Source organism: Castor canadensis, chromosome 11 (assembly GCF_047511655.1).
Source record: "Castor canadensis chromosome 11, mCasCan1.hap1v2, whole genome shotgun sequence".
NCBI lineage: Eukaryota > Metazoa > Chordata > Mammalia > Rodentia > Castoridae > Castor > Castor canadensis.
In genome coordinates, this window is record NC_133396.1 from 18,331,331 (window position 1) to 18,357,960 (window position 26,630).

The following is a 26,630-nucleotide window of genomic DNA, read 5'->3' on the forward strand; positions in this document are numbered from 1 at the left end:
ATTCTGGCTCCATCACAGTTATGTCTAGGGGTGACTGGAAAGGGCAGGGCTTAGGCTTCCCAGCTAACTTACATGGCCGGGATTCTGCAGAGATGAGCTGCGGGACAGAATGTGCCACTGTAGAACAATAAAAACATGGAAAAGGGCTGGGGTGGGGTTCCGCGGTAGAGGGCATGCTGAGCCTATGCTCAGGGCCTGTGGTAGATCCCAGCACGGTGCCAAACAACAAGGAAATAGCATGGTTACGTTAGGAAAGATCTGGGCCTGGCAGCCAAAGGCTTCCATTCAGTCTCAGCTCTGTCATAACCGGCGGGGGCACCTCAGACCTTTCACTTAACCTCTCTGAGCCTCAGTTTCCCCATCTGTCAGATGAAATAATACTTCCTGATCTTCAGCACTGGGGGCAACGCTCCTTGTGTGTCTCCATCACTTGGCACTATGCCTGGCACATAGTAAATACCTATAATGAATACATTACAAATGTACACAAAATCCTTGGGAAAAGCAAAAGTTATTTAATCATAATTATGTCAAAATTACAAGAAGTGTTTTTTTCCCAAACACACTAGACTACAAGGGATTACAGAAAAACTGGTTTAAGTGTTAGGATAATGGATAAATGTTTAACTCTTTTATTTTGAATTTAGTCCAAACAGTAAATGTTAATAGTTTAGAAAACTAAATTTAAAAAATTAATGAGCTGTATTTACATACCATAAAATTCACCCATTTAAATTATAGAGTTTAATAGTTGTTCAGAGAATTGTGCAACCTTCACCACTGTCTAATTTTAGACCTTTCCATCACTCCCAAAAGAAACACTGTATATTAATGGTCACCAGGGGCTGAAGAGAAGGGAATTGGGAGTGACTGCAGTCAGTCATCTGCTTTCTGTTTTTACAGATTTGCCTGTTCTGCACATTTCATATGAATGGAGTCATGCACCATGTGACCTTTTGTGTCTGGCTTCTTCCACTCAGCATGTTTTCAAGGTTTATCTATGCTATAAGATGTATCAGTACTTCATTCCTTATTCAACTACATGGATATACCATGTTTTATTGATCCATCAGTAATGGACATTTGAGTTGTTCCAAATTTTGGCTATAATGCTATGAACATTTATATCCAAGCTCTTACGTAGACATGTTTTCAAATCTCTTGGGATATACTCAGGCATGGAATTGCTAAGTCATATAAAACCCTGTGCTAGGCTGGGGATATAGCTCAGTAACAGAACACTTACCTAGTATGTATGAGGTCCTGAGTTTGATTCCCAACACCACACAAACCAACCAACCAACAAAACAAACAAAACCTCTGGGTTTAACTTTTCTAGGAAATACTGAACTGTTTTTGAAAGTGTCTGCACTATTTCACATTCCCACTAGCAAATGTCTCATAAGTCCAATTTTTCCACTTTTCTGGGGGGGTGGGGCAGTATTTGGGGATTGAATTCAGGGCCTTGTCCTTGCTAGGCAAGTGTTTGACCACTTGAGCCATGCTCCCAGCCCTTTTATAGCTTTAGTTTGTTTTTAGATAGGGTCTCCTCTTTTTTGCCTGGGCTGGCCTCAGACTGTGATCCTCTGCCTCCCCAGTAACTGGGATTACAGAGATACAGACATGTGCCATCATGGCTGGCTTATTTGTTGAGAGAGACTCATTGCCATTTTTCCTAGGCTGTCCTGGAATTGCAATCCTCCTTTCTCTCCTCCTGAGTAGGTAGAATTTCAGGCTTGCACCACCAAGCCCAACCAACTTTTCACATTTTTGTCAACATTTTTTTATTGTCTTACTGATTATAGGCATCCTAGTGGGTATGAAGTAGTATCTCATTGTGGTTTGGATTTGCATTTCCCTCAGTCTAATGGTAATGAGGATCTTTTCATGTACTTATTGGTCATTTGTTTATTTCTTTGAAGAAATGCTGTTCAAATCCTTTAACCATTTCATAACTGGATTGTCTTTGTATTGCTGAATTGTAACAGTTCTTTATATATTCAGGATACACTAGATCCTTTTCAGATATAGGACTGGCAAATAGCTCCTTTTTCTGGGGGTTGTCTTTTCACTTTCTTCATAGTGCCCTTTGAAGCACAGGTTTTAACCCCGAAAAAGTCCCATTTTAAATGTTCTTTTTATGCAAGATCTTATCAGCAGTTATATAAAAAGTACAAACACTACTGAGTATTTGCTAGGTGCTGAGTCAGAGAATGCAGGGATAAATAGCACGCACCTTCAAGAAGTCCACACCCTCAAGGAGTCATCTATGCTGCCCTTGTAGGGCGCTGAACTCACTGGGGGCTCAGCTCCAGCTCTAGGGAGTTCTGGGTAGGATGGGGAAAGGGTCTTTGCATGAAAGCCAGCAGGAGACAGGTGAAGCTGACCCTCTAGTGGCCAGGAGGGGAAGGCACTCCTCTGAGGGCTGTAGTTACTTTCAAGAAGAAAGTTTTCTGAAGTGGGGAACAGCAATGGGGAGGAAAGGGAAATTCAGGTTTCCCCCAAGAAGCCACCTCTGGCTTCCCCTTATCCTAAAAGTTACCCAACCTCCTGTCTCTCCAAGGTAACTGACAGCCAGTCCAGAGTGCCCAAGACAGCCCAGGGCCAGTTCAGCGTATAGGACTCTCCAAGAGAGGGCATCTAAGGGGCTTTGGGGAGCTGGTCACAAACAATTTTTGTTCAATATGTAAGCTGCCAATTTATTCCAATTAGTGGGGCTACAAACCAGTGCCTGGGAAGAGCTGTTTCAGACCAATCAATGTCTTGAGCAAACTGTGAACAATCACAGTGTAAGGGCAGAACACTGAGGGCTGAATGAAAATCCCTGGTCTTCAGGTAACCCGCCTTAAATCTTCATTGTGCTTTTCATAGATTTCCATTTTACAAGCAAGAAAATGGCAGACATCTCCCAGGAAGGACAGGATCTCCTCAGAGCCTGCTTTGGCTGGAACCTTTCTCCACCTAGCTGTCTTCATGGGCGGTGCCCATTCATACCAAAGTGAGGAAAGCCAATGCAATGGTAAGCCCTCTGCAGCCCTTTCCACCCTTGATCATCCTGTGCCCACCTACCGGGATGGCAGCCCGGGACTCCTGTCCATTCTCCACCACTGAGAGCATTTCCACTCAGGCACCACTAAGCAAGGAGACTCACATGACACCTGCAGGGACAGATGGTGGCCAGATGAGCATGCTCCCAACTCACCCCGCAACCACAGTCCCCTCCCAGCAAGCAGCAGGCGGTCATCTCGGCTTACTCAAACTGCAACCGAAAGGCCTGTGAGCAACACAAAAGTAAAAACTGAGAGTGGATTTTAAGGAAGGAAAAAGCCAGAGGCTGAGTCCTTGGGAGGCGAGGAGCCCTGTGTGCCATGAGTGGGTGGTAAGGACTCTGAACACCAAAAGCTACACAGACAGCCAGGGTTGGTGGGATGGGCGTGTGGGGGCAGGGAGCCAAAGGCTGCTTCAGGGCACCAGGGAGATGCTTCAGCTGAAGGCACCAAGAACCCATGAGGACCGGGAAGCAGGACTCACAATTCACATTCAAGGCCTGGGCCCTGCACCAGCCCCTGACTCCTGTCCCTGTCCAGGGTCTGCTATCTGGGTTATGGTGGATACAACCAAGCAGCTTCAAAAAGAGACAGGGTCTGTTGCCACACTCTGCTTGTCCATTGGGCAGCACAGGGACAGTCTAAACAGACCAACATGGATTCTGATGGCAATTTCCCTCTAACCAGCAAGGCATGCTGGGGCACAGATTTCTCAGGCAGAGTATGACCAAATAAAACACCCAGCACAGTGTCTGATGTGTTCCAGGTATACATGGTATCTGTAATCCCAGTGGATGTAGCCACCCAAATCTACAAAGAATGCCAATGCCTGAAATATGGGTACCAATAGTTGAAGTCAGTCCATTATTCAATCCCTCAGTGTGGCTCAAGTGGTAGAGCTCCTGCCTAGTAAGCATGAAGCAGTGAGATCAAACCCCAGTGCCACCAAGAAAAAAAACTTGTTAAGGTTGTCTGCTTTCAAATAATTATGATCTAAAGAAGTTAACACAACCAAGAAATGTTACCTAGATTGCAGCATTTGTGCTCTTCCTAATTGTCCTAGGGGTGCCATTTTATTATCTCCACCTGCTAGATAAGGACATGGAGCTGTCCCAGCTCAAGGAAGTACTGGAGATGCCATGGCTGATAGTGGCTTGGTTCCACTGCTGGACCTGAGTGACACCAATCCCAGGTGAGGGGAAACCCCAGAGGCCCGAGAGAGTGCCATCCTCAGAGCTGGACTCAGGGTGGGCTGCGAGGAGGACACTTTGGCTGGGGGCCAAGGCATGGGGTACAGGGAGTATTAAGGCCAGTCTGGCAAGCAAGGCTTACAGGACAGCGTGGAACACGACATCTGGGAAGCAGGGAAACACTGTGGTCCTCAATGAGGCGAGGCTGCCGAGGCAATCTCTGGCCTCTGGGGTTGGCAGAGTAAACCAGGCACAGGGAGTCACCCCGCTGTGGACCTCCTAATTCAGGCCACGCAGAGGGAAACAGGTGCATGGGGACGGTGGTCTGTGCAGGCTGCCAGGGAGAGCCCTGGACCCTGGCTGACTGCCTCACCCGTTACCAAATTATATTCCACCCACCCAACCGCATTCCAGTCACGAGAACTCACCACAGGGAGCAGGGACCCGGCGGGCTGAGCTCCCGGCCGCTACAGCGCCTCAGACTCGGAGCCGACGCTACGGCCTCCGGGCCACTGACAACAGGAAGGGGCGCGGCGGCGCCTGACGCCATCACGTAGGCTCCGCGTCAGGCCCCGCCTCCGGCCCGCAGAGCCAATCGAGGAGCTCAGAGAAGCCGCGGGGCGGGGCCAACCGCTCGACAGCCTGGAGGTGCGGTTCCCCGGGAGCCGTTGCTTGTACCCGTCGCCCGGGTTCCCAGGGCGCCAGCCTCGGGCGGAAGGCTGGGGCACTCGCCCAGTGCGCGTCCGTACAGCCTGCTCCCAGCAGTTCTGCGTCAGACGACTCCTGGCTTCTGAGTCCTTCACCTCGCTTGGCCTTGGCACCAACCTTCCCTCGGCCGAAGGTTGCACTCGTGAGTGAACAGTTCAAGCTCCTCTGTGACTTCTGCAGGGAGCTGTCGCTGTGTCTCTGCTTCGATTTATCAAAGCAGCTGTTAGGGGCGTCCCTCACCTCCCTGTTTGGGGGCTGCCTGTTCTGCAGGAGCGAGAACCTCCCCTCCTCAGTTTTAGGCTAGGTGAGTTGAGTGGGTTCAACACAGCTGATAGTTGAGCGGGAAGATTACAAATGCATACAAACGATATTCTTTTGCTGTTAAACCACCCTTGGTTTTTGTTGTTGTTGTTGTACTCGGGGTACAGGTACATTTTTTTTTGTTTTTCTTTTTTAACACTTCCAGAGGCTTTAATTGATCACCATTATATTTACAGGTGTAGACCAGATAAATGTTGCTTGCAGAGCTTCATATTCTCCACTTGTCTTTTCTTGCTTGCCTCCTCCCCTGCCAACTCTGTAGACCAATATCAGGTGAGACTGCTTTACTGGTTACATAGATCTATAAAATTTAAAAAGACACTTACCAAAAGAAAACTCTCAAATACAGTTATTAGTCAGTAATCGCTACATTAGCTGCCAGAGCTTCACATTCCTATCTTCAGATTATCCCCATTTTACGGGGAAGGAGGAAATAAATTCAGAGGGAATTGAGTTGTACATTGTGACATTTACAAAATTCTTGCAATATACCATAGTTGAATTCACCCCCTCCATCATTCTCATGTATCCCCCTCCCCCAATTCCTGGAATAGTTTCCACAGGTCTCATGAGTACATATTTCCATCATACTCTCTTGCACCCTTTCCTTCTCTTCTCCCCCGTTGAACCCATTTTAAGCAATGCTGGAAGTAAAGGATTTTCTACAGACATCTAGCTACCTTGGAATAGTATATCTGGCACAGCCAGAGCATTGGTGACTTGGCACAAGCATGCTTCTGTCCCCAAATCGAGCATTTAATGTCCCTCTCTTATTCCACTAAGTTTTGCAAAGCTACTGAGTGTTTGGAGCTGTGGGGGAACCCCTCAAAATAACCTCTTGTTTATCAGGAGCCCTTGTGTGCTGGTCTCTTACTTTCCAGGCTCCCGGTCTTTCTGAAGTCTGCAGGTGTGCTTGCCTCTTCTCATCTTACTCTACATGCTTTTGTGAAGTGCAGAACGGCGTGGGTCTTGGGTGTGATGGGGGTGGGGATGGGACAAGAGTGACATGCACAAATGCACATATATATTCCATGTTTTTGCAAACAATTTCATTCATGGATTCTTGCAACCTGCACGAGTTCGTCCTAGCAACCTAACTTGGAGCAACGGGAGACTGAGAAAGGACAAAAGACAAACATGCAGAAAGCTGGGATCAGGTGGACTGGGTGCTCTGGTGGAGACACACACCAGCCTCCACCACCTCCAGCGAGTTTATTATGTACAGGGGCAAACAAGGAAGTGGGATAGCGAAGTCAGTAGCATGACCTTGTAGTTATTGGGAACAGGAGAAACCTGTGATTGCTACTTTCTGCACATACTGTTGCTGTCTGCAGTCATGGTGTAAACATCCTTATTCTTACATAAAGCAACGGTGCGGCATTTTGCTCTCGCTCCCTTCTGCAGCTGGGGGCTGTGCCGACCCCAGCCTGCAGATTGACATGGCTGTGCTCATGTCAAGTTCTCATAGGCTTCTCATACTCCACTCTCCACAATGGACTGTGATCCCACCAGGCAAACTCCAGGGAAAAAAACAATCTCATGTTTTCATGCAACTTGAACAATAATAAAGTAATCTACAAAGTAATCTCAAGTTCGGAGAAGAGAACTTGAGAGGTTTTCAGGTTCATAGCATCTATGAACATGTTTTTAAAAACTGTTGCTTTTTGGGCTTAAAGGTTAGTTCAATCCAACTTCAGTTTTTGATCCTCCATCCCTTATCCATCCCCTTATCTTTTTACAACCAAACCTCCTCTTTATTTTACTTTTGGTATGAGCCTCCTCCATTCGCTGCAGTTGTGGTGGGTTTGAGTTACTGATTTAAGGGCCCTCCTTCAAGGCCCCAGATGTGCACTATGGCAAGCCAGTCAGTGCCTTCCCTTTCCTGACCCATGGTCCAACAGACCAATCAGAGCCCCTTTGAGGGCAGCTTTTCTGTGCGCTATTTCCTGGACTTCAGTGTAGAGCTGGAATTTCTGATTACCAACCTTACAGTTATGGGGCTAGAGTCCTCCCAAGGCCAAAGCCATCACAAAGGAAAGCAGAGAGCCAGATAAAGAAAGATGCACGAGCCACTCATGCAGCCAGCTTTAAGCCCTAGGGTTCCCTGATGTGTTGAAACCAAAGTCTTAGGCCCCCAGCCCAACTCCAGGGGTTCCACATGTCAGGTCCAGCCACTTGCCCCAACACACCAAATAAAGAGATGAGTAATGATGAAGACGGAGAAAGATTTATTATGCTGCTCCGGCACCTCAGGAAGAGGCAGGGTATTCAGCCTGTCTTTGGAGTATAGGCATGAGCTTTTGGGTTAAACAGAAAAAGAATTGGGGCAGCGCATGAAAGGTACGCATAATTACTAAATAGTTCTGGTTACCTGGGCACTGGTGGCTCATGCCTGTAATCCTAATTACTTGGGAGGCTGAGATAGGGAGGATCCAGGTTTGAGGCCAGCTTAGGCAGATAGTTCTCCAGGCCCCATCTTCAAAATAACCAGAGCAAAATGGACTGGAGGCATGGCTCAAGTGGTAGAGCACCAGCTTTGCAAACACCAATGCCTCAGTTCAAACCCCAGTCCTACCAAAAATAACTCAGTAAATAAATAGTCCTGGTCAAAGTATGGCCTGGCTGATCATTCTCGGGGGTTTTGGAGACATTATGGCTGAGGGGATTATTGCTTGAGGGGAAAAAATCTGGTCAGGCTGAGCAAAGCAGTGCTGCTTGGCAGGTGGAGACTCTGGTGTTTTTTCTTGTAGTTTCCTCCTTCCTTTCTTGTAAAGATGTTTTTGATCAGTCCTGCCCTTCCTAGATGCCAAGGTGTTTACAAAGTAACTACAGGGGAGAAGGGCTCAGAGCAAAGGTCACAGATACAACACGGAGACACAGATTCCAAACTTTTCTACTGCTTTTAGTTAATTCATGGGCCCAAGAAAGTAGTCAGTGCTTTTGCTGGGCACCAGTTTCTCAGGAGGCAGAGATCAGGAAGATCAAGGTTCGAAGCCAGCCCCAGCAAATAGTTTGCGAGACCCTATCTTGAAAAAACTGTACATAAAAAAAGAGCTGGTGGAGTGACTCAAGGTGTAGGCCCTGAGTTCAAACCCCAGTACCACAAAAAAAGAAAGTAATCAGTACTTTTCAGCAAAAGACAGTTAATAAGTAATTGTTATGATCTGATATATTATGCACTATTTTTGTTTGTTTCTTTGAAACAGGGTCTTGCTGTGTACCTAGACTGGCTTAGAACTTAAGATCTTCCTTCCTCCTTCTCCCAAGTGCTGTGATTACAGGCATGTACCACCATGCCTGGCTGACATCTTTTGTTTAAGCAACTAGATTTCTTTCACATGGAACATAAAGAGCCTGAACTGACATATTTTTTTGAGCTTGGGTGAGTTATTACCCAATTTCTTCATCTATTATTTGGGGAGAATAAGATGGACCTCCCAGGCAGCTGTAAGGTTTAAATAACATGTAAATTTATACTTAAAATAGGATTGCTATTCGTGATGTAAAAATTTTAGCGTTGGAGACGGACAGGATTTATTTGCCTTACAAACAGTGCTTGTGGCACACAGGGTTTCAGAGGCCCTCTCAGGCCCTCCCAGGATCTGCAGTTATAGGTTGGGAATCACTGCTATCACTGCTCCAGAGGTTAACTTTTGAGCAGGGCAACAGGTACTTCCCTGTGCCCCTTCAATCTAGTGCATTCTTTCTCTAAGAGCCTAGTCATGTTGCAAGGGTCCTCCCATCCCATTCCTACCTTAACTGGCCTGAGTACAGGTTCATTCCAAGCAAGAGCCCCATTCCCTATTTCACTGATTCCAACCTTGCTCAGGAGGTGGAGTGATTGGAGATTATTTCTGTTGTAGAACCAGGAACACCCTTACCAACAGGAACTATGGCTGTCGTTTATTCACATGGAATACAATCACAATTTGTCAGGGAAAAAAAAATGCTAACTGCCTGAGAGTTGGTGAGTTTTTCCTTTAACATCCCTCTACTAGTACTAATTCACTTCTTACTTGTGAGTTTCTAAGAGCAGAGAGGTTGGCAGGAGCTAAAAAGTCTAAGCTGTGAAAAAAATTAAGTGTGAAATCATAAATCTACTAACTTATTTTATAGACAAATTGCAAAGTAATTTCCTGGGAACCATTGTCCCAGTACAGTGATTCCTAGAAGGGATTCCCAATTTGTATTATTTTTCAAATAATTTTTCAAATACTTGATACAAATACATGACCTAAAATTCAAAAGGTATATACAAAAGGGCACACCTATGTGTCATTGCAGCTTCCCAGTTGCCCTCCTTAAAGGAAACCACCATTATCAGTATCTTGTATGTCCCTCCAGAGATATTCTATGGTAGCACTGTCCATCAGAACTGTAATGATGATGTAATCCCAGCTGCTCAGGAAGCAGAGATCATGAGGATCACAGTTTGAGGCCAGACTGGGCAAAAAGTTAATGAGCCCCCCCATCTCAACAAATAAGCTGGGTGTGGTGGTTGGTGCCTTGGTCCCACCTTAATGGGAGGCATAGGTAGAAGGATTGCAGTCTAAGGCTGGCATCAGGCAACAAGTGCGAGACCCTATCCAAAAATTAACTAAAGAAAAAGCTGGGGTTATGGGCTTAAGCAGTAGACCTAGCAAGTGCTAGCCTGAGTTTAAACCCTTGGACTGCTAAAAAGAGAACCGTATAATGATGAAAATGTCTAACCATTGCTGTTCAATATTGCAGTCACTAGCCAGGCACATGTGGCTATTGAGCAATGGAAATTTGGCTAGTGTGACTTAGGTGCTGACTTTTAAATTTTAATTTGTATTAATTTAAATTTATATTTAAATATTGATATGTGGCTAGTGATTACTATATTGGGACCCCAATTTTGTACAGATAATACACAACACACAGTCACGTACGATGCACATTATACTAGCCTTGCTTCATTCACTTACCAGTGCCTAAGTACCATGGAGATAGATTTTTCAAAACTACTACAAAACATCTGTTGTAATTCGTGAGGGCAATCTTGGAGAGCCATGGGCCATCACTTTTTATAGCAAGCTCCAAACTCTCCAACATATATAATGAAGACACCTCACAGCACTCCTAGGTTCCCCATCCCCCCACTTTTACCACCTTGGGTTTGGGGGGGCTTTGAATAGTCCCTTTTGGGAACTGGGGGGAAAATTTACCATGAGTCACTGCCCTAAAACACATTCTCTGCCCACATGGCCTATGCCTGATGGTGGCAGCATTCTTTAGGGTTCATCACAGCTCTTTAAGTGATTCTCCTTTTAAAAAATCAAAGTCTCTGGGGAAGATAGCAATTAAGGTAGAATGTCTGGGCCTAAACTTGGATTTTTGCCTGATGAGAGTGGCCAAGGGGCTTTGAGGAGCATGGGGACTTTGTCGGGGAATCTCACTGTGTTGAGCCATGAGGATCCCTGACTAACTTTGTGCCTTTATTTTTTTATGGCACTGGGGTTTGGACTCAGGGCCTCAAGCTTGCTAGGTAGGTGCTCTTAGCACTTCAGCCATTCTGCCAGCACTTTTTTGAGATGTTTTTTTAAATTCTCATGAATTATTTGCCCATGCTGGCTTTGATATCTGCCTCCTGAGTAGCTAGGATTACAGATGTGAGCCACTGGCACCCAGCTGGTTTTTGATATTTCAGGTGATGAGAATCTTTTCCATTTCAAATGGTCCCTGGAGATTTTACTAATCTGTTTTGGTGTTTATCCTTTTCTTCTGGAGGTCCTTGTGGGAGGCAGTAGATCCAGTATTTGGTGTCAGACACATCTGGGTACAGATCTCAGCTCCAAAGGGCACAATCCCTTTAGTTTGTGGGGCAATAACATTATTTGCTGACCTCCAGTAAGTCAGTCTATATTGCATACTGAATCACATAGAGAGGCTGAAGGAACAGACTGAAATGCACTCAGCAATATTCCTGAGTCATCCCTAAAGCAGGGCTTGTGTTACACACTGGTGGGAAGGGGGCAGGAGCTGTGTGGAGAGGAAGGAGATGTGGTTCTTGCCTTGTCATGGTTCCTGAAAGTGACCTCAAAGAGAACAGTGACTGAGTCCCTTCCTTCACTACATTGTGTTTCCAGGTGACTGCTGCAAGAGCAGGCCCAGATTGCATAACCTACAAACCAGGGCTCATCAGACATTGAATTACTAGCCCCAGTTTCTTGGCCCACATGGTATCCATGATCTCATTGTGGGTAAACTGTCCTTGCTTGTCCCCTGGCTTTGGGCTTGCCCTGTGGCTTGCTTTGGCCAGTGAGATGAAGTAGAAGTGAAAGTGGCTTGCAGAGGCCTCACGAGCATCTGCTGGTCTTCAGTGGACTTCCTCCTTCACAAGAGAGGAGCATCTCCTCTTAATTACCACCTCCCCACCCTGAGTGCAGAGTGAGCACAGGTGGACAGAGCCACAGGGACAGATGGAGCCAACCAGCTAGCACAGCATTAGAACACAGCTACATTAGCCAGCTACAGACCTGCAAGGGCCATTCTAATCCCCGAGTTGCACAGCATCACTGCAGCATAGCTAACCCATTCCTTATTATTTATTTATCTATTTATTTATTTATTTGTTTGGTGGTACTGGGGATTGAACTCAGAGCCTCAAGCATGAAGTACTCTACCATGTGAGCCAAACTCCCAGTTCTTTTGCTTTTAGTTTTTCAAATATGGTCTTGTGCTAACTTTGCCCAGGCTGGTCATGAACTGTGATCCTCCTACCTCCACCTCCTTAGTAGCTGGGACCATAGTTGTGCCACCACATTCAGCTTAACTCACTCTTTTTTTTTTTTTTTTTTGGTACTAGGGTCTCAGGACCTCATACTTCTACTTCCTAGGCAGTATTCTACTGCTTGAGCTATGTGCCTAGTCCTTTTGCTTTAGTTATTTTTTGGATAGGGTCTTGTGGTTTTGAGTAGGCTAGCCTGGACCATGGCCCTCCTACTTTTACCTACCACATAGCTGGGGTCACAGGTATGTACCACCTTACCTGGCATGTTTGTTGAGATGGGGTCTTGCTTACTTTTTGTTCTGGTTGCCTTTGAACCACAGTTCTCCTGATCTCTACCTCCTGAATAGCTAGGTAGGATTACAGGTATAACCATCACACTCAGTCCTCTAACCCATTCCTTTTAGTAGGTTGTAAGTTCAGCTATTGCAAGAGAGACCCAACACACAGTGGGTTAGAAAGAAAGCAGTTTATTGAGTTCTCATGTAATAATCCAATTAAGAAGCCCAGGGTTAATTTGGTGGTCCACACTGTCAAGAACCCAGGCTCTGTCTACTTATTGCTCTACCTCATGTAGATGAGGGCGTGACCCTCAAGAAGAGGAAAGCTGAATGGGGTGCAACTCAGTAGCAGATGCTTACCTAGCAGTGTAAGGCCCTAGCCTCCCACCCTAGTGCCCTCAAAACAACAGCAACAAGCAAAACAAAACAGGAGGAGGCCCAAACAGAAGTGCCAAGAGCAGCTCAAGTGGAGGCTTTCTGTGTTATAATGTTGGAAGGAGGGTTTGGCGCCACACCGTGGAGGGCTTGGGTTTGTAGGGCTGAAGGACTTTGAGACTTTGACCTCTGAATACTATGGAGGCTTCATATAAATGAGGGCTATACCCTCGTCTTGTTATGACATACTACGTCAGACAAGAAACTAGAAGCCGTTCTGGATGTTTCAAGAGGATACTGCAGTAGTTAAGGCAGCACACAAAAGCTTGCTAGGATAGGTCCCCTTTGTCTCTAGGATTGACTCGAGGGAAGGTTTGTAGGTTGAAAGGGAAGCACTAACAGCCTATAGAAAATCTGTTTTGGCTTAAAGTATCCAGAGTGCCTTCTAGTTTCTTGTCTGAGGTAGTATGACAGAATAAAAATATATTTTTGGTTTCTGCCCCCAGTTCCTGATACAGAGCTCCTAAAAACTTTGGAAACTTTTTGGGTGATGGGAGCATTTTTTTGTTCTAATGAAGCAACTTTTGGTGGGCTCCTAGGTGGGGGCTGGTCACCAGAAAGACTAAATCATAATTGGGTATTTAAAACTTTAAGCTCCAGTATTCAGCCTCTGGGGGGGAGATGAGGAGGTGGAGATTAATGATGAATCATGTCTGCATGATGCAGCCTTCCTAAAAAAATCCCAAAAAATGGGATTCAGAATGCTTCTGGGTTCATAGACATATCCACATGCTGGGAGGGTGGTGTATCCCAAATCCATGCTCCGTGGGAACATTTCCAGCCAGACCTCACCCTATGTATCTGTTCATATGGCTGTTCATTGTACCCTTTAAAATATCCTTTTTAGGGCTGGAGGCATGCATCAGGTGGTACATGAGGACCTGGGTACAATCCTCAGTACAATAAATAAAAATAAATAAAACAAAACACAATACTCTTTTGTACTAGATCCACAGTAGGAAGTACAGTTTTCCTGCACTCCAGGAGTCATTCTGTCAAATGATCAAACCTGAGGTCAATGGTTAGTCAGAAGCATGGGTGACAACCTGGACTTGAGATTGGCCTCAAGTCCTCCTCTGAAGTAGAGGCAGTCTTGTAGTACTGAGTCCTTAATGCGAGGAGTCTGGCACTAACCCCAGTTGGTAGTAAAATTAAGTGGAATTATAGGTTACCCAGCTGGTGTCCACAGAAAATTGGAAAATTGCTTGGTGTGGGACAACCCCCCATCTAATGTCAGAAGTAGAGAAAAGGGTTTTTTCCTAATGCAGGTAGTATTAAAATATGTCTACAAATTCTTTGAATCTTCTTTCTTCAAAAGGCAGAGTCTAAATCCTCTCTCCTCAAGTGTAGGTTGGATTTAGTGACGTTTCTGTTCATGTGGTGTGGCAGAAGGGTGCTGTGTGCTTTCTGAGGCTTGGTCATAAAAATAAAAAGTGTTTCTGGAGGAAGCCCAGCCATCACGATGTGAGGACATTCAGTCAAGTAGCATGTGGACAGGGCCACACAGGCAAGACACAGCGTGAGGGAACGAGCCACCTCGGAGGTGGATCCTCCAGCCTCAGTCAAGCCTTCAGATGGCCACAGCCTTGACCGAAGTCTTGAGAATCTCATGAGAGACTCAGAGCTGGAACCGCTATAGCTACTCCTCAATTCTTGACTTGCAAACACTGTGAGGAATAGGAGCTTATTGTCATTTTAAGTCACAGTCGGGGGGTGATTTGGTACCCAGCATTAGGTACGTGATACTTTGATGCATGGATTGAGTCAGCCAGACTGGAGACCCTCTGAGCTGGTGTATTAGTGGTGCCCTTGCAATGGTTGGGGATTTTTACCCCAGGCTCCAAGTCTTCCCCTCCATGCCAACTGCTCATTGATTTTCCTGGGCACAGAATTCCTTACCCACTGTCACATAAGGGGGACAGTAGCACCAAATGCTGAAATGTAAATTAGGGTGATTTTTTTTTTTTTTTGGTGGGGAGGAGAGGTACTTACAAGCAGAATGTTAACAGTACACTCTGTCTCCCAAGCTTTCAGAGAAGGAAAGTCAGGCCAGGTTTAGCAGGACTGTGGGTACCAAGGCTGGAGTTTCTGTATGGAAGGAGCCTGTCTTGGCATGTATTGTATGTTTATAGGACTAGGGAAACAGGGAACATCTATGTTACCTTTGTGGCTGTTGCTTGGTGGAGAGATGACCTCATTAGCCTAATTTTTCCAACTGAGCTTGGTGGTTCCTGTTGAGCTAGAAAAACCCCTGCTGAATCAAACACCCTATCTGGAGCTCCATTTTTCTCCCAGTTCCTGCTTAGTCCAGACCCCTGTGACCTCCTGCTCTCCCTCTACTTTTAGGCCACCATCAAAGGACTAAATTCCAAACTTGATCATGTCTTCTCACTTTGTAACCCATCAGTAGTTCAACCTCTGGTTCCTGTGCCTTTGGGATCAGGGTCCCTGGCCCCTATGCAGTGTGTAGCATTTATGCCTTTTACTCCTTGCACGCTTGCATGTCATGCTCCAGAACATCAGACTGCCCACATGCAGGCCTCCCTCAAGGATTTGTGCTTCCTTGCCATTGTACTGTCCACTGTCTAGATGCCTGTCTTTCCTGTTGTCAGAAAGGAAATCTTTATTGTCAGGAATCAACTTTATTCCTTTTCTCTTCATCCCTAGTATCTGCTCTATTCCAGCAAACCCAGAGTTGGACCACATCTTGATAAGCAGCCATGGTCTCATCCAATACACTTGTCTTCTCAGTGTGGATTGAGATGTCTGTACATCCTCCCAGCCTAGGAGCCCCCTGAGAAAAGGGACTCTGTCCTAGTCAATTCTTTCCCCAGCACCGTCACAGCATCTTGCATGTAACCCATACCCAGCTTAAGTTCCATCCCTTTTTGGACTCTCCCTAGGCCACCTAACTTTTCCTTCACTGAACTGACATATCTCTGGTCTGCAGCATTTTTGCCCTAATTATATTTTGCCTCATTTCATCATCTTGTTAAAAATGTCTCATTTCTCTGACAGGTTTCGCTGGGATCACTGAGAGTTTTCTTGTAGTGGCATTGGTCTGGTGTCCACTTCTTTCACTCAGGTCTCAGCTAAGAGCTGGTCTTCTGAGCTATAGTTTGCCCATCAGTAAGATGGAGACAGTCATGTTCTGTGCCACCCAACCCAAGACACCATTCTTCTTCCAGATTACAGCCAGGGGTGTGTGCCTGGCTTGAGGACAGACAGCTGGCCACAGGCTGGCCGGGCAGAAAGTCTGGATTGGGGCAGAAATTCTGCCCCATCTAGGACCAGCTGGACAATGTAGAATATAATGCTTGTGAGTTTTAATTATTTGTACAATTTAATTGTACAAATTTGAGATAGGGTTACATAAAAAAAGAACTTCACTTTTTGTGTCAAATTTAAAATAATGCAAATATGCCAAAATAAAGCTTCTTGGAGTCCTGTGTCACACTTTGGGAAGCCCGAAGTACCTTTCTTATTAGCTCCTGTCTTTTTGTTCAATACTTTTATTAGGGAAACACCTCTATCCAGGTACTAGTGGCTCATGCCTGTAATCCTAGCCACTTGGGAGGCTAAGATTGGGAGGATCACAGATTGAGCCAGCCCAGGCAAACAGTGCTCCAAAATAATTACAGCAAAATGGACTGGAGGTGTGGCTCAAGCAGTAGAGCGCCTGCTTTGTGAGCATGAAGCCCTGAGCTCACAAAATAAAAAAATAATGCAAAAAAAAAAAAAAAGTTGCTAAATGATGAAAGACTGTGAAATGCCTAACCCAAGGCCTGGCACCAAGTAAGCTGATTTTAAGTGGTAGTTGTTGGTGCTTCCTGTTATGATTACTATTTAGTCTTGTGCTTTAAATTCAGTAAATATTTTTTGGCTCACTTGTCACCATAGAAGGAGAAACACTGGTTTTCATTTTTAGGAAGGAACTTTGGGAAGCATCAAGATAACAGGGATCTCCTGCCCAGAATTAGCTAACTTATCAGCCAGATGAGGAACTGACAGGCCACTAACTGCTTGGAACCCTAACCAGCAAAACCCACTGAGCTGCTTTCCAGGCACACTGCTCCTCCAGGAGACCTGGGGCTGTTCATCCATTTGTGGCTGGCACCGTTTCATCTCATATTACTAGAATGCCATCATTTTCTTGTGTTCAGTAGGTGGATTATTCTTGTTTATTCTGATTTTCTTTTACTCACAAATGTGTTTAATACATTCTCAACATGATTTATTAATAACTGTTTTTGAGCATGGAGTGAAGGACCCCTTGTGTCCTTTGTAAATAGCTACTTGCAATCATGTAGCTACCGATGCCCATTGGACAAGGCAGGAAGCAGATAGATTTGGAGCAGGGCAGAACTGGAAGGAGCTGAGCAGCAAATGTGCAACCCTCAGTGAGGTTAGGAGAGGCTGTGGAGCCCATGTGAATGGAGAAGTAGCCCCACCAGTTTATTTTTGGAAATAAAGGCTAGGGAGGGCAGTCTTGGGAAATTATCCTGCACATTCTTACACTATCCCTCTGGTACCTCTCTACAATTGTCCAAGGGTCAATTGTGTTTTGGTGCAGTCCTGGGCCTTCACCTTCAGCCATTCCACTAGCTCTTTGTGTGTGTGTGTGTGTGTGTGAAGGGTTTTTTCGAGATAGGATCTCTTGAACTATTTGCTTGGGCTGGCTTCAAATCGAAATCCTCCTGATCTCTGCTCTGCCTCCTGAGTAGCTAGGATTACAGGAGTGAGCCTGTACTGGTGCCTGGCAGGGTCAATAGTTTTAAAAGAAAAACAAACTAAGGTCAATTTTCTACCCATTTGTCAAAGTGGAGAACACTTCTAAGACAGGCTACATACTCATGTTAATAGTTTGAGGGCTTGGGAAAAAAACCCACAAGACCTGGCCCCACAGTGCAGTAGGCTCACTGATCTAGATATTCTAGTGTCCCCAACACCAAGTGAGAAGTTCTACAAGGTGTATGGTCTCCAGGGGGCAGGGGGTCAGACACCTCGGAAATGACTGGTTCTTGATGAACAGAGGAAAGGGCAAGAGAACAACTGGGATTTGACTTAAAACTCCGCATCCGTTGTAGATGTGTTTTCTGATTCCCCGAGGATGATTAAACTGGGGGAGCTAAGGCAGGAAGCTCTCTTCTCTGTCTACACTGCTTCTTCCAGAAGCGTGACTGCCACAAAGGAGTCCAGCATCAGTTCTAGTTTTCCTGCCTGTGTCCTTGTTATTTGCACATACATTATTTAACTCTTTAGGTTTTAATTTCTTACTACATGGATAGAATGAGTTAGAAATTTTACACATTTTAATGAGAATAATAAGTGTTTGACAAGCAGTGTCAAACAAAAATTTGCCAGTTTCTGAGGCGGGATGGGCATCACTGTATGGGCTGAGTGGAGAGCACCTCAGCCAGTTCCCTCTTCTCACCCTCGGGCTGAATCTGCCTGTGCTGGAATTGTTATGACGACTTCGCTGAGCTCCCTGGGAGAATCATTCAAGCCTTTTTCTCCTGAAGATCCAGAACTGTCTACGATGACTTCAGTGAGCTCCCTAGGAGAAGAAACAAGCAAAGCTTTTACTCTAAAGAGTCCCAAATGTTCCTTACTCCCATGTTAGACAGGAATCTTAAATCACCCCTTAGCCATTTACCCTGCATCTTTATTGAAAATCTCATCCTCATCAGAAGAGTCCTTGTCATGTAGCTTCTGGGCCATATTTTTCTTCCGGGTGGCACTGAGAGGTCTGTACATATCCCTAAGCCAGAGTGGCTGCCTTAAGCAAAGGAAGCCCTCCTAGAAAAGAAAAGGGGAGATATTAATTCTGCTTTCCCCTCCCTTTTCCCACCACAACACCAAGTCCTCTTCAAACTTGCCTGACTCTCACTTTCTGTTGGGTATCTCCTGCGCAGAAATGCGAAAAAGCCCCTTGGATGAAAACACATGCACAAGACAGTTAGTGATTCATGCTGTTTTACAAGTCTCTTATGATGTACATCTCAGGTCTTACTAAGACAAAAACTTGTGCTTTGGTCCATAATCACAATGAGCAAAGTCACCCCAGACCTGGGGGCTTGAAAACAATTCCATGCATGCAGGGCTTCCAGCAGCTGTCCATGCCTGTCCCAAAGAGCCCCACATGTCTGGGGAGACCTTTGTGTGTGGCTTGCATGCAGCATAGGCAGGATCATCAGCTCCACTTTTCTCCTCTGCTAAGTACCCCTGTGCAGTGAACAAACTGCACAACCATACTGGGAAGAAGCATTTCACGCTCTCCAGAGTCTTTCATATCAGTCCCCTGCAAACTTGATTTCTCATGCATCATTTGCTCACTGGGTTGGGGTGAGGAGTGAGGGAGAAGGTGCTTTTGTTTTCCTAGCCGCTTTACCCATAAGTTGAGTCACACCAAGCCCAAGCAAATGTCTGAGTCCAGCTAATGAAGTTATCTAGCTCAAAGATTTTTCTACTGCAGGCTGTCACTAATAAATGTGGCATGAAATCAGTTTAACGGCCATGACTAGCACTAACACACAACGTATCTTTTCTGAATACAAACAATAGGAAAAGTCAGAGTGTATCATTCCAGAGACTATGGTTGTCTTCATGGCATATAAGTACTGATTCATGATATAATATGTAATCACAGCCCAACCACAGTGTAATCAATGGAGAAGTGTCAGGCTTGAAAGGAGCCACCTTCCTGATAACTCACTAGCAGTGTGACCCTGGGATAAGGTATTTCCTCTTTCTCCTTCTCCATTTCCTTACTATAAAAGGAAGAGACAAACTACTGTTTCTCCTAGCTAAAACTCTATGAGGTTTGGATAAAAGAGAGAGTAGAGATGAGAAGGTAACCAGTAGGACTGAGAAGGTCAGTTTTCCCACCACTTTAGAGGAAGGACTCAGACGCTCTATCTTTCACCAGCCCTGTGTCCTAACATCCTGGGGCTTCCTAACCCAGTTCCCTAGAAGGCCTCTTCTTGGGCCTGATGCCCACCAGCAGCAGGAGCAGGCACAGCCCAAACCTCTTACTCTTCACCCTCTATGCTTGAGGGACTAATTACAGCAAAGTCCTGGCTATCTCCGCCTTGGCTAGGGAACAGCTTTTGCTGGAGCCCATCAAAACCCTATGGGAAATATGTATACTTTACACCTCTGGCAGTTTCCTCCTTGTTAGACCAGGGGATCTAAAGAGATGAGTTCTAAGTTCTCCCCTCGTTCTCAGACCCTCATAAAAAGACCTATATTTACCTTGAGGAGCCTTCTCTATCATCCTCTGTTGTTCGTCTGTGGGAATAAATCTGTTTTTGGAAGAAAGCACAATCATGATTATCCACCACAGTGAACACTATCTTCAAATCTTTATCCAGTCCTTGTATTTAGGTCTTATTTACCCAGTGAGATAACTTTTCTGAACACAGGAATTCTACTCTGTTAATAGTTCTTCTCTTCCACAGTACCTAACTTAGGATCTTGCATGCAGCTGGCACTTAATACATTGTATTGACTGTTTTAGATGAAATTCAGCGGATAATTCCTAACAGACCCTTCAAATAGAAAAAGGAAGCATCCTTAACTTGATTAAAATATACGTATCTAATAGTCACCTTAAAACGACAGAGGTCACTGTGCGAGGGGACCTGGAAGTGGTGAAGAGGTCTCATAGAGATGAATCAATCTGGGTTGTAATACACATGTGCATAGAAGCAATGCTAGGAATCTCTCTGTATAGCTATCCTGATGTCAAACTGGTAAAAATGCTATGTCTTTCTTACTGTTGCTTATGTCTTGTCTTCAACAAAGTTGGAGAAGAGGGCAGAACAGGTTCTGCCTGGAAGCAAGGAGGAGGGTCGGGGGGAGAGGGAGGGGGTGGAGAAAGGGGTGGGGGGCAGGGGAGAGAAGTGCCCAAACAACATATGCACATATGAATAAATAAAAAAAAGAAAAAAATATCTACCAGAAACCAAAACAACAGTGTTGTTTCAAAATCAAAAATAAAGAGTAAAATGTTTCTTATTATTGCTTGGAGACACTGCTGTTGAGGAGGTCCCAGTCAATGCAATAAGGAAAATAAATGTGGTATAAGCACTAGAAAGGAAAGGACAAAATATTACTATTTGGATGTGAAATGATGGACAACCCAAAAGCCCAAGAGAATTAACTAAACTTTTATTGGAAGTAATGAGAATTCACCAAGTCGGCTAAGTACAAAATAAAGAGATCAGCCCACACACCTCAGCCCACACACCTCAATACCTTTCCTGTGTACCTATATGACTTGGAAAAATGGAAGAAAGATCCCATTTACACTAGCAATAAAGATGTAGAAAGTCCCACAGAATAAACTTAACCAAAGATGTATAATATTTATGCAATTAAAACTCAGGGCAGGGCAGGGCGATTCATGCCTGTAATCCCAGCTACTCAGAGGGACTGGAGGACCATGGTCCCAGGCTGGCCCTGGCAAAAACCTGAGACCCTATCTCAAATACTAGGCATTTGCCTGGCAAGTGTGAGACCCTGAATTCAAACCCCAGTACGAAAACAAAACCAAAAACAAATGCAACCATAAAACCCTCCCCTGGAGAATGTTAAGAGAATGAATTTACAGTCAGAGAAATTGGAGGGTTTTTTTGGTTTTTTTTGCCCTCAGTTTTGCCACTGGACCCTTAAATGATCTCCTTCATTGGTAAAGCAGGATCAATGAGCTCTTCCTCACAGGATTTTTGTGAGGATCTGTGGAAAACTCTTTGTCCTGTCTATAAATGCTAAGATTGCTATGGCATCAGAGGCAAAATCTACCAAAGGTTCCTGCCCATGGCATCAGGCCTACTAAGCTCTTTTCTACCACAAAACTATAAAAGTACTGCCTGTGTTTTCTCCTAATACTTTTATACTTAGTTTCCCTCTCTCTCAGAGCTCGCTCTCTTCCTCCCTCCCTCTGTCTTTCTCTCTCTCCCTCCTTCCCTCTTTGTTTCTGTCTCTCTCTTCCCCGTCTTTACATTTACCGAAATATGTTTGTTTAAGGTGAAAGTAGGAATATTTTGTTACTTGCTCCCAAATAGTTAGGCAGCTGTTCTATTACCATTTGTTTATTTTCTCCCACTGACTAGAATATTAGAAGGTGACATTTCAAAAGTCACCTAGTGTTAGGCTAGGAGTGTAGCTCAGTGTAGCACCTGGTTAGCACGTGCAAGGCCCTGGGTTTAATTCCCAGCACAGACACACACACTCCTTGGGAACACCTCGTCTGTCTGTTGCTGGACGCTGTATACTACTTGAAATAAATATTGCATTGTGTTATTCCTCATTGTGGAGTTGACACAATGCTTATCTCTCTTCCTTTGACTGCCATTACTTTCTACGGCAGGTAAAACACTGCAGGCTTCCTGTCCTTTCAGAGCTTATTATTTAAGCAGGCAAAGGAAATAATGAAAACACAAATAAATACAAATACAGATTGAACTGTACATACAGATTAAAACAGTATAGGAGTTTATAGAAATTTCAAGAAAGGCCATAGCCACTGGGAGATGCAGAGGGTACTGCCTGTGCAGTGGCCAGTGATCATCTTCCCGGAGGTCTTCATAAACTAACACCTGCCGGTCCCTGACTCCTAGATACAAATTAGACTCTGTCATCTTACTGGTATCGCAGGCTTGACAGTGAGAAATACTATTTCATAGAGAGAAGACTACGTACACCATTACAGAATTACTTTTCTGTAGAGAGTGGGAAAATCCCTTTGGTTTTCAGTTTGTGGGTTTGGAGTCTATTACAAAGACAACACATATTCTGGAAACCTGAACAAATTGTGGTCCTTACCTCAATGATACAGATAATTATCAAAATCATCAGTACTGTGGCCAGAGATCCTGCCAAGATGACCTTGTTGTTATAACCAGATCCTGGAACTTCTTCTGTAAACTAAAAAAAAAATTTTTTTGTTAAATAACAAAGAGATGGGAAGGATGAAAACTATTTAAAATCCCATTCCAGCAGGTGAGTAGTTTAGGGGAATTAAAGAACACACCAAATGTAGTGTGTTACATGCCTCATTAATTTGCATTTTTTTCTATTAATTTTTATCTGTTTTAGGTCCCACTTCACTCAACAAAGAAACAAAGTGGGAGACACTGTCTTGGCTTCATAACTTTGCACTAGACTAGAGCCACTGGTCTTCCTGCTTCAGTGGCATATCCTAAATGATTTGCTCACCTCACTTGATTCCTGCCCCTTCTGTTTACTCTGAACGTCTGTGTTGTCACTGATGTAGTCCTTTGTTTTCCACTGGTCTGTATCCCAGTCAGTTCTGGATGTACTGGCTTCTTGCTGTGTACTGAGAACTTTCATCAGGTAGCCTGTTCTGAGGATGAATTTAGAACAGACTGCCTGCACATCAGGATCAGAGCAGTCAATTCCCAAGGTCCTAATCATACGAGAAAGAAGTGCTCTCACATCACTGTTGGGGATGAGGGACGGAAGCTGCTGGATTAGCTTCGATAGAAGATGATCAGCCAGGGGTACCAATGTGCTAAGGACATCTTTGGTGGGTGAGTCAGTGCCCATGCTGGGGTATTCCCAGTGTATCTCACTGGTTTGTTTCACAGTTGGTATTTCATCAAATGCACCCACACTGGAATCTGCATCAGCAGCATTTTCCTGGTTTGTGGCTTCAGAGAGAGTATCTTCTGGCTCATCCGTGTTTGCCATAAGAGCACTTCCTTCAGTCTGCTTTTGTATAGGCGTGTCCTCTATAACAGGTTCTGAAAAAACATTTAATTCTGAAAACGGGTTGTTCTGAGAACTCAGGTCTCGCAAAGATGAAAAGGACCTTCGTGAAGGGGAACTTATGAGGTTTCTTACGGCAGAGAATGGAGGCCTGTGTGCAAGCAGCACGTTCAAGTGTGACTTTTTCTTTCTGGATTTGGGTATTCTATGGAGCACATGAGAGCCTGTTTGATGAAGGTGATTTTTTTGGTCATTTGTGCTTGGTTTAGAAGCCTGCATGTTTCTAACTCTAGCATTTGCATCTTCTAAAACAAACATGGTGTAGGTTAAGTCTTTTGCTTTATTTCTGACCTCAGGGAGTGGTTTTGCAGTGGTGGACACTGAGTATGGAATTAGGAGAGAAGAGACCGTTGCCTTCTGTTCTTTTGTGAGTGAGGGCTCTGTTTGGAAGGTGAACTCCTCTGATATCCTGGGCTCCTGGACCATGTGAAGCTGCTCCAGCTCCCTTAGGGGTGGTCTCTTATCCCTCCTTTCTGCAGCAATAGTCTCCACAAGAGGTGGGGCACTCTGCTTCTCCCAGATGCTCTGTTTCCTCACTTCCTTGAAGGGCCTTTTCTGTGTGCCTTTTGGCCCCTTGAGGACTCTGTTCACCCTCTGCAGCCTTTTCTCTGCAGACTCTGCCAGGCTGTTTTCCTCTGGTTGGGCAGTGTCCATTTTCCTTTGAAAGATTTGGCGTTTAGATTTGGGACCTAAAAGGCTGGGCTGCATAAACATGGCTGCTTTTTCTTTCTCTTTAACTTCATCAATTTTTTCCTGAATTTCTGCATCTAACACATTTTCCAGAAAATAGAGCTTGTTCAATTTATTTTTGTAAGCTAAGTTGTTTGAAGAAGGCTTAAGAGTGGGTCTTCTTATATTATTTTTCAAATTATCAGGAGAATTATTTCCATTTAACACATTGGAAAAAAGCAGCTTAATGAATGGTAACAATTTTGATTCTGCCTCTTCCAGATTTCCCTGCGAGAAAAATGGCAATATGTAATTTAGTGCACTAATGAGATCACTTTCATCATTAAAGGCTGGCTGCTCATTTATGAAGCCAGAAAAGCTGACACTATTTTGGTCCTCATATCCCCTTTCTGGTTCAATAGTCAGCTCGGTGCTTGTGCTCTTCTTCCGGGTCTGTAACACCTTCATGAATTTTCCTTCTGTATTTCCTATAGATGCTTCTTCAACTGTCCAAAAAAAAAAAAAAAGACTGCTGTTGATAAGGGAAGACTGGTAGCCAGTTTTGTTTTTCTTTTAATCAGTTCATCGCCACATATCACAGTCAAATAAGTAGGGGTAGGCAAATATTTGAGTGACATTTAAAGGGGAGAAAAATAAGCCCAAACTTAAACCTATGCAATGGCAACAAAAAGAGAAAAAACCACCTTTAACAAAGTAGCAACCTACTCAGAACATTCCATAGTGTGAAATACAGGAACTCTATTTAGGACAGTCAATTGCCCAACACTCAAAAAATACCAAGACTGGAAGACAAATATTTGCCTGCTCAGCAAAACTCTCTTCGCATTCACAATCTCCACACTGTCCTGTTTCAGAAACAGAGGACAACAAAGCTTTTTCTCTGAACCTCCCTTCCCCATACTGTGTTCTTGCTACCATCCACAGAGGACCATGATGAAGGACAATCCTCTGAAGGGAGCATTCTTTCTGCTAAAAAGTCCTCAGCTGGCCCTGTCCTCCTCCACCTACCCATCCTTTGCTTGGGCTCTGATCCCATGTAGCCTAACCTGCATAAAAGAAGGCTCTACACCAAACAAAAACAAAAACACAAACACTGTCTCATTCCTGGCTCTTTCCTTAAATTTGGGCAGGGAGCCGGGATGTAGGTTAGGAAATTTTTAGTTTGCCCAGCTGTATGTCTAAGTGCAATGTGCAACGAATCTGTAGAGTAACAGCAATTTCTGGGGAAACATGTCTTGAGATCCTAAGTGCCTTAGGGAAATGCTACTTTTGCCCAATGTCTGCACTGCTTTCATTTCATTTCTAACACTTCCAACTTGGGAGCCATCCAAAGTTTCTGACTGCATGAAGGTCAAGTGGACTATGGTGAAGTAGACTTTTTTTTTTCCAGGACAATTGAGAGTATTAGTGGTGGTGATGAGGGTCAGAAGAGGAGGGAAAGATGGTAAGAGAGGAAGAATGTGGACTCCTGGAGAGCCAAGAACTGGAGGCAGAAGACCCAGGTATGGGGCTAAAGCATTTATTTGGTACCTGGGATCTTATATTCCTCACTGTAAAAGAAGATGAAAAAGTGTATTTTGCCACCTCTGGGGGAGAAGTGAATGTTATTGGTGAAAAATTGTTTTGAAAAATAAGCAACACTGGGTTCACGTAAGTCACAAAGTGCTCCTATTTATTTGCCCCACTTCACCTGTAGGGCCCTGTTTCCAAGCTGTCAGGATATCAAAGCAGTGATATTTTGGGAGCCATGAAGTCAGTGCTAATGTTGAGACCCAATACACAGAGAAAGCCTTAAAAGCACCCGAGGGATCTGTGAATAGATAGGAAAGCCTGAGATTGAGAGTGAGTTCAGAGTTGGACAGTCTAAGCGTGAAGAGCCCTCACTCCATCAGGAAAGCAAGGCAGCAATTGCTAGTTACAGATTTAGAAACTCACAGGCTCCAAATAAAAGAACATTGCGTATAATATTTTTATAAAAATATTATAAAACAAACTATCAAAACCCACCTACACCTGCCCTAGAAATCAGAGAGCACTCTGATTTTGTAACTAACACTTACAAAAGGAACTTACAAACTACATGACACTATATGAATAAGGGATCACTGGATGTCAAAGCACCAAGCAGAGAGCACAGTACAGTGTGTGACCATTAATATCATTCCCTGCCTCTTCTAGGTCCTTGCCCATATGGAAGAGTTATATTATAAATTATGTGATAACTAAGAACCTGACATTGGGCACTGAAGCAGTTCAGAAATGGAGGGAGTTTAACTCTGGGTAAATGAATAAAATTAAAGCAATTACATTATTAGTTTAAAAAATTTAGAAATGACCCAAGCCTTGTATGCACATATGAATAAGAAAAATAATAAATAAAAAATGTATGATCATTACTTAAAAACTGAACATT

At 44.4% G+C, this 26,630-nt stretch overlaps 2 protein-coding genes and 2 long non-coding RNA genes across 16 annotated transcripts in view; 2 read left to right on the top strand and 2 right to left on the bottom strand.

Annotated features, from left to right (window-relative positions):
* LOC109679135 (leucine-rich repeat-containing protein 37A2-like) overlaps positions 1-4,811 on the bottom strand; it is a 127,873-nt gene extending 123,062 nt beyond the window's left edge. The window contains exons 1-3 of one of the 4 annotated variants that reach the window (XM_074045629.1): positions 4,666-4,786; positions 3,255-3,274; positions 3,070-3,158 (exon numbers count right to left, since the gene is read on the bottom strand). In XM_074045629.1, the coding sequence (XP_073901730.1) occupies positions 3,070-3,117 (48 nt within the window). In that variant the 5' untranslated portion in view covers positions 3,118-3,158; positions 3,255-3,274; positions 4,666-4,786. Of the gene's footprint in view, positions 1-72; positions 3,049-3,069; positions 3,159-3,202; positions 3,275-4,665 lie in introns of those variants that run through there. The other 3 variants (XM_074045628.1, XM_074045630.1, XM_074045627.1) reach the window with 3 other exon arrangements.
* LOC109676013 (uncharacterized) overlaps positions 1-26,630 on the top strand; it is a 355,135-nt gene that overhangs the window by 136,226 nt on the left and 192,279 nt on the right. For 3 of the 9 annotated variants that reach the window (XR_012438537.1, XR_012438538.1, XR_012438543.1), the window contains 3 exons: positions 8,473-8,648; positions 9,130-9,233; positions 25,608-26,589. This is a non-coding gene — a long non-coding RNA (uncharacterized lncRNA). Of the gene's footprint in view, positions 1-8,472; positions 8,649-9,129; positions 9,234-25,607; positions 26,590-26,630 lie in introns of those variants that run through there. The other 6 variants (XR_012438534.1, XR_012438542.1, XR_012438540.1 and 3 more) reach the window with 3 other exon arrangements.
* LOC141413713 (uncharacterized) lies at positions 4,867-7,063 on the top strand. Its single transcript, XR_012438548.1, has 3 exons — positions 4,867-5,249; positions 5,443-5,539; positions 6,148-7,063. It is a non-coding gene; the product is annotated as an uncharacterized lncRNA (long non-coding RNA).
* LOC109676010 (leucine-rich repeat-containing protein 37A2-like) overlaps positions 18,028-26,630 on the bottom strand; it is a 49,759-nt gene continuing 41,156 nt past the window's right edge. The window contains exons 12-17 of one of the 2 annotated variants that reach the window (XM_074045622.1): positions 22,955-24,702; positions 22,562-22,663; positions 19,988-20,037; positions 18,613-18,664; positions 18,390-18,532; positions 18,028-18,290 (exon numbers count right to left, since the gene is read on the bottom strand). In XM_074045622.1, coding sequence (XP_073901723.1) covers positions 18,164-18,290; positions 18,390-18,532; positions 18,613-18,664; positions 19,988-20,037; positions 22,562-22,663; positions 22,955-24,702 — 2,222 coding nt within the window. In that variant the 3' untranslated portion in view covers positions 18,028-18,163. The remainder of the gene's footprint in view (positions 18,291-18,389; positions 18,533-18,612; positions 18,665-19,987; positions 20,038-22,561; positions 22,664-22,954; positions 24,703-26,630) is intronic. The other variant, XR_012438518.1, reaches the window with a different exon arrangement.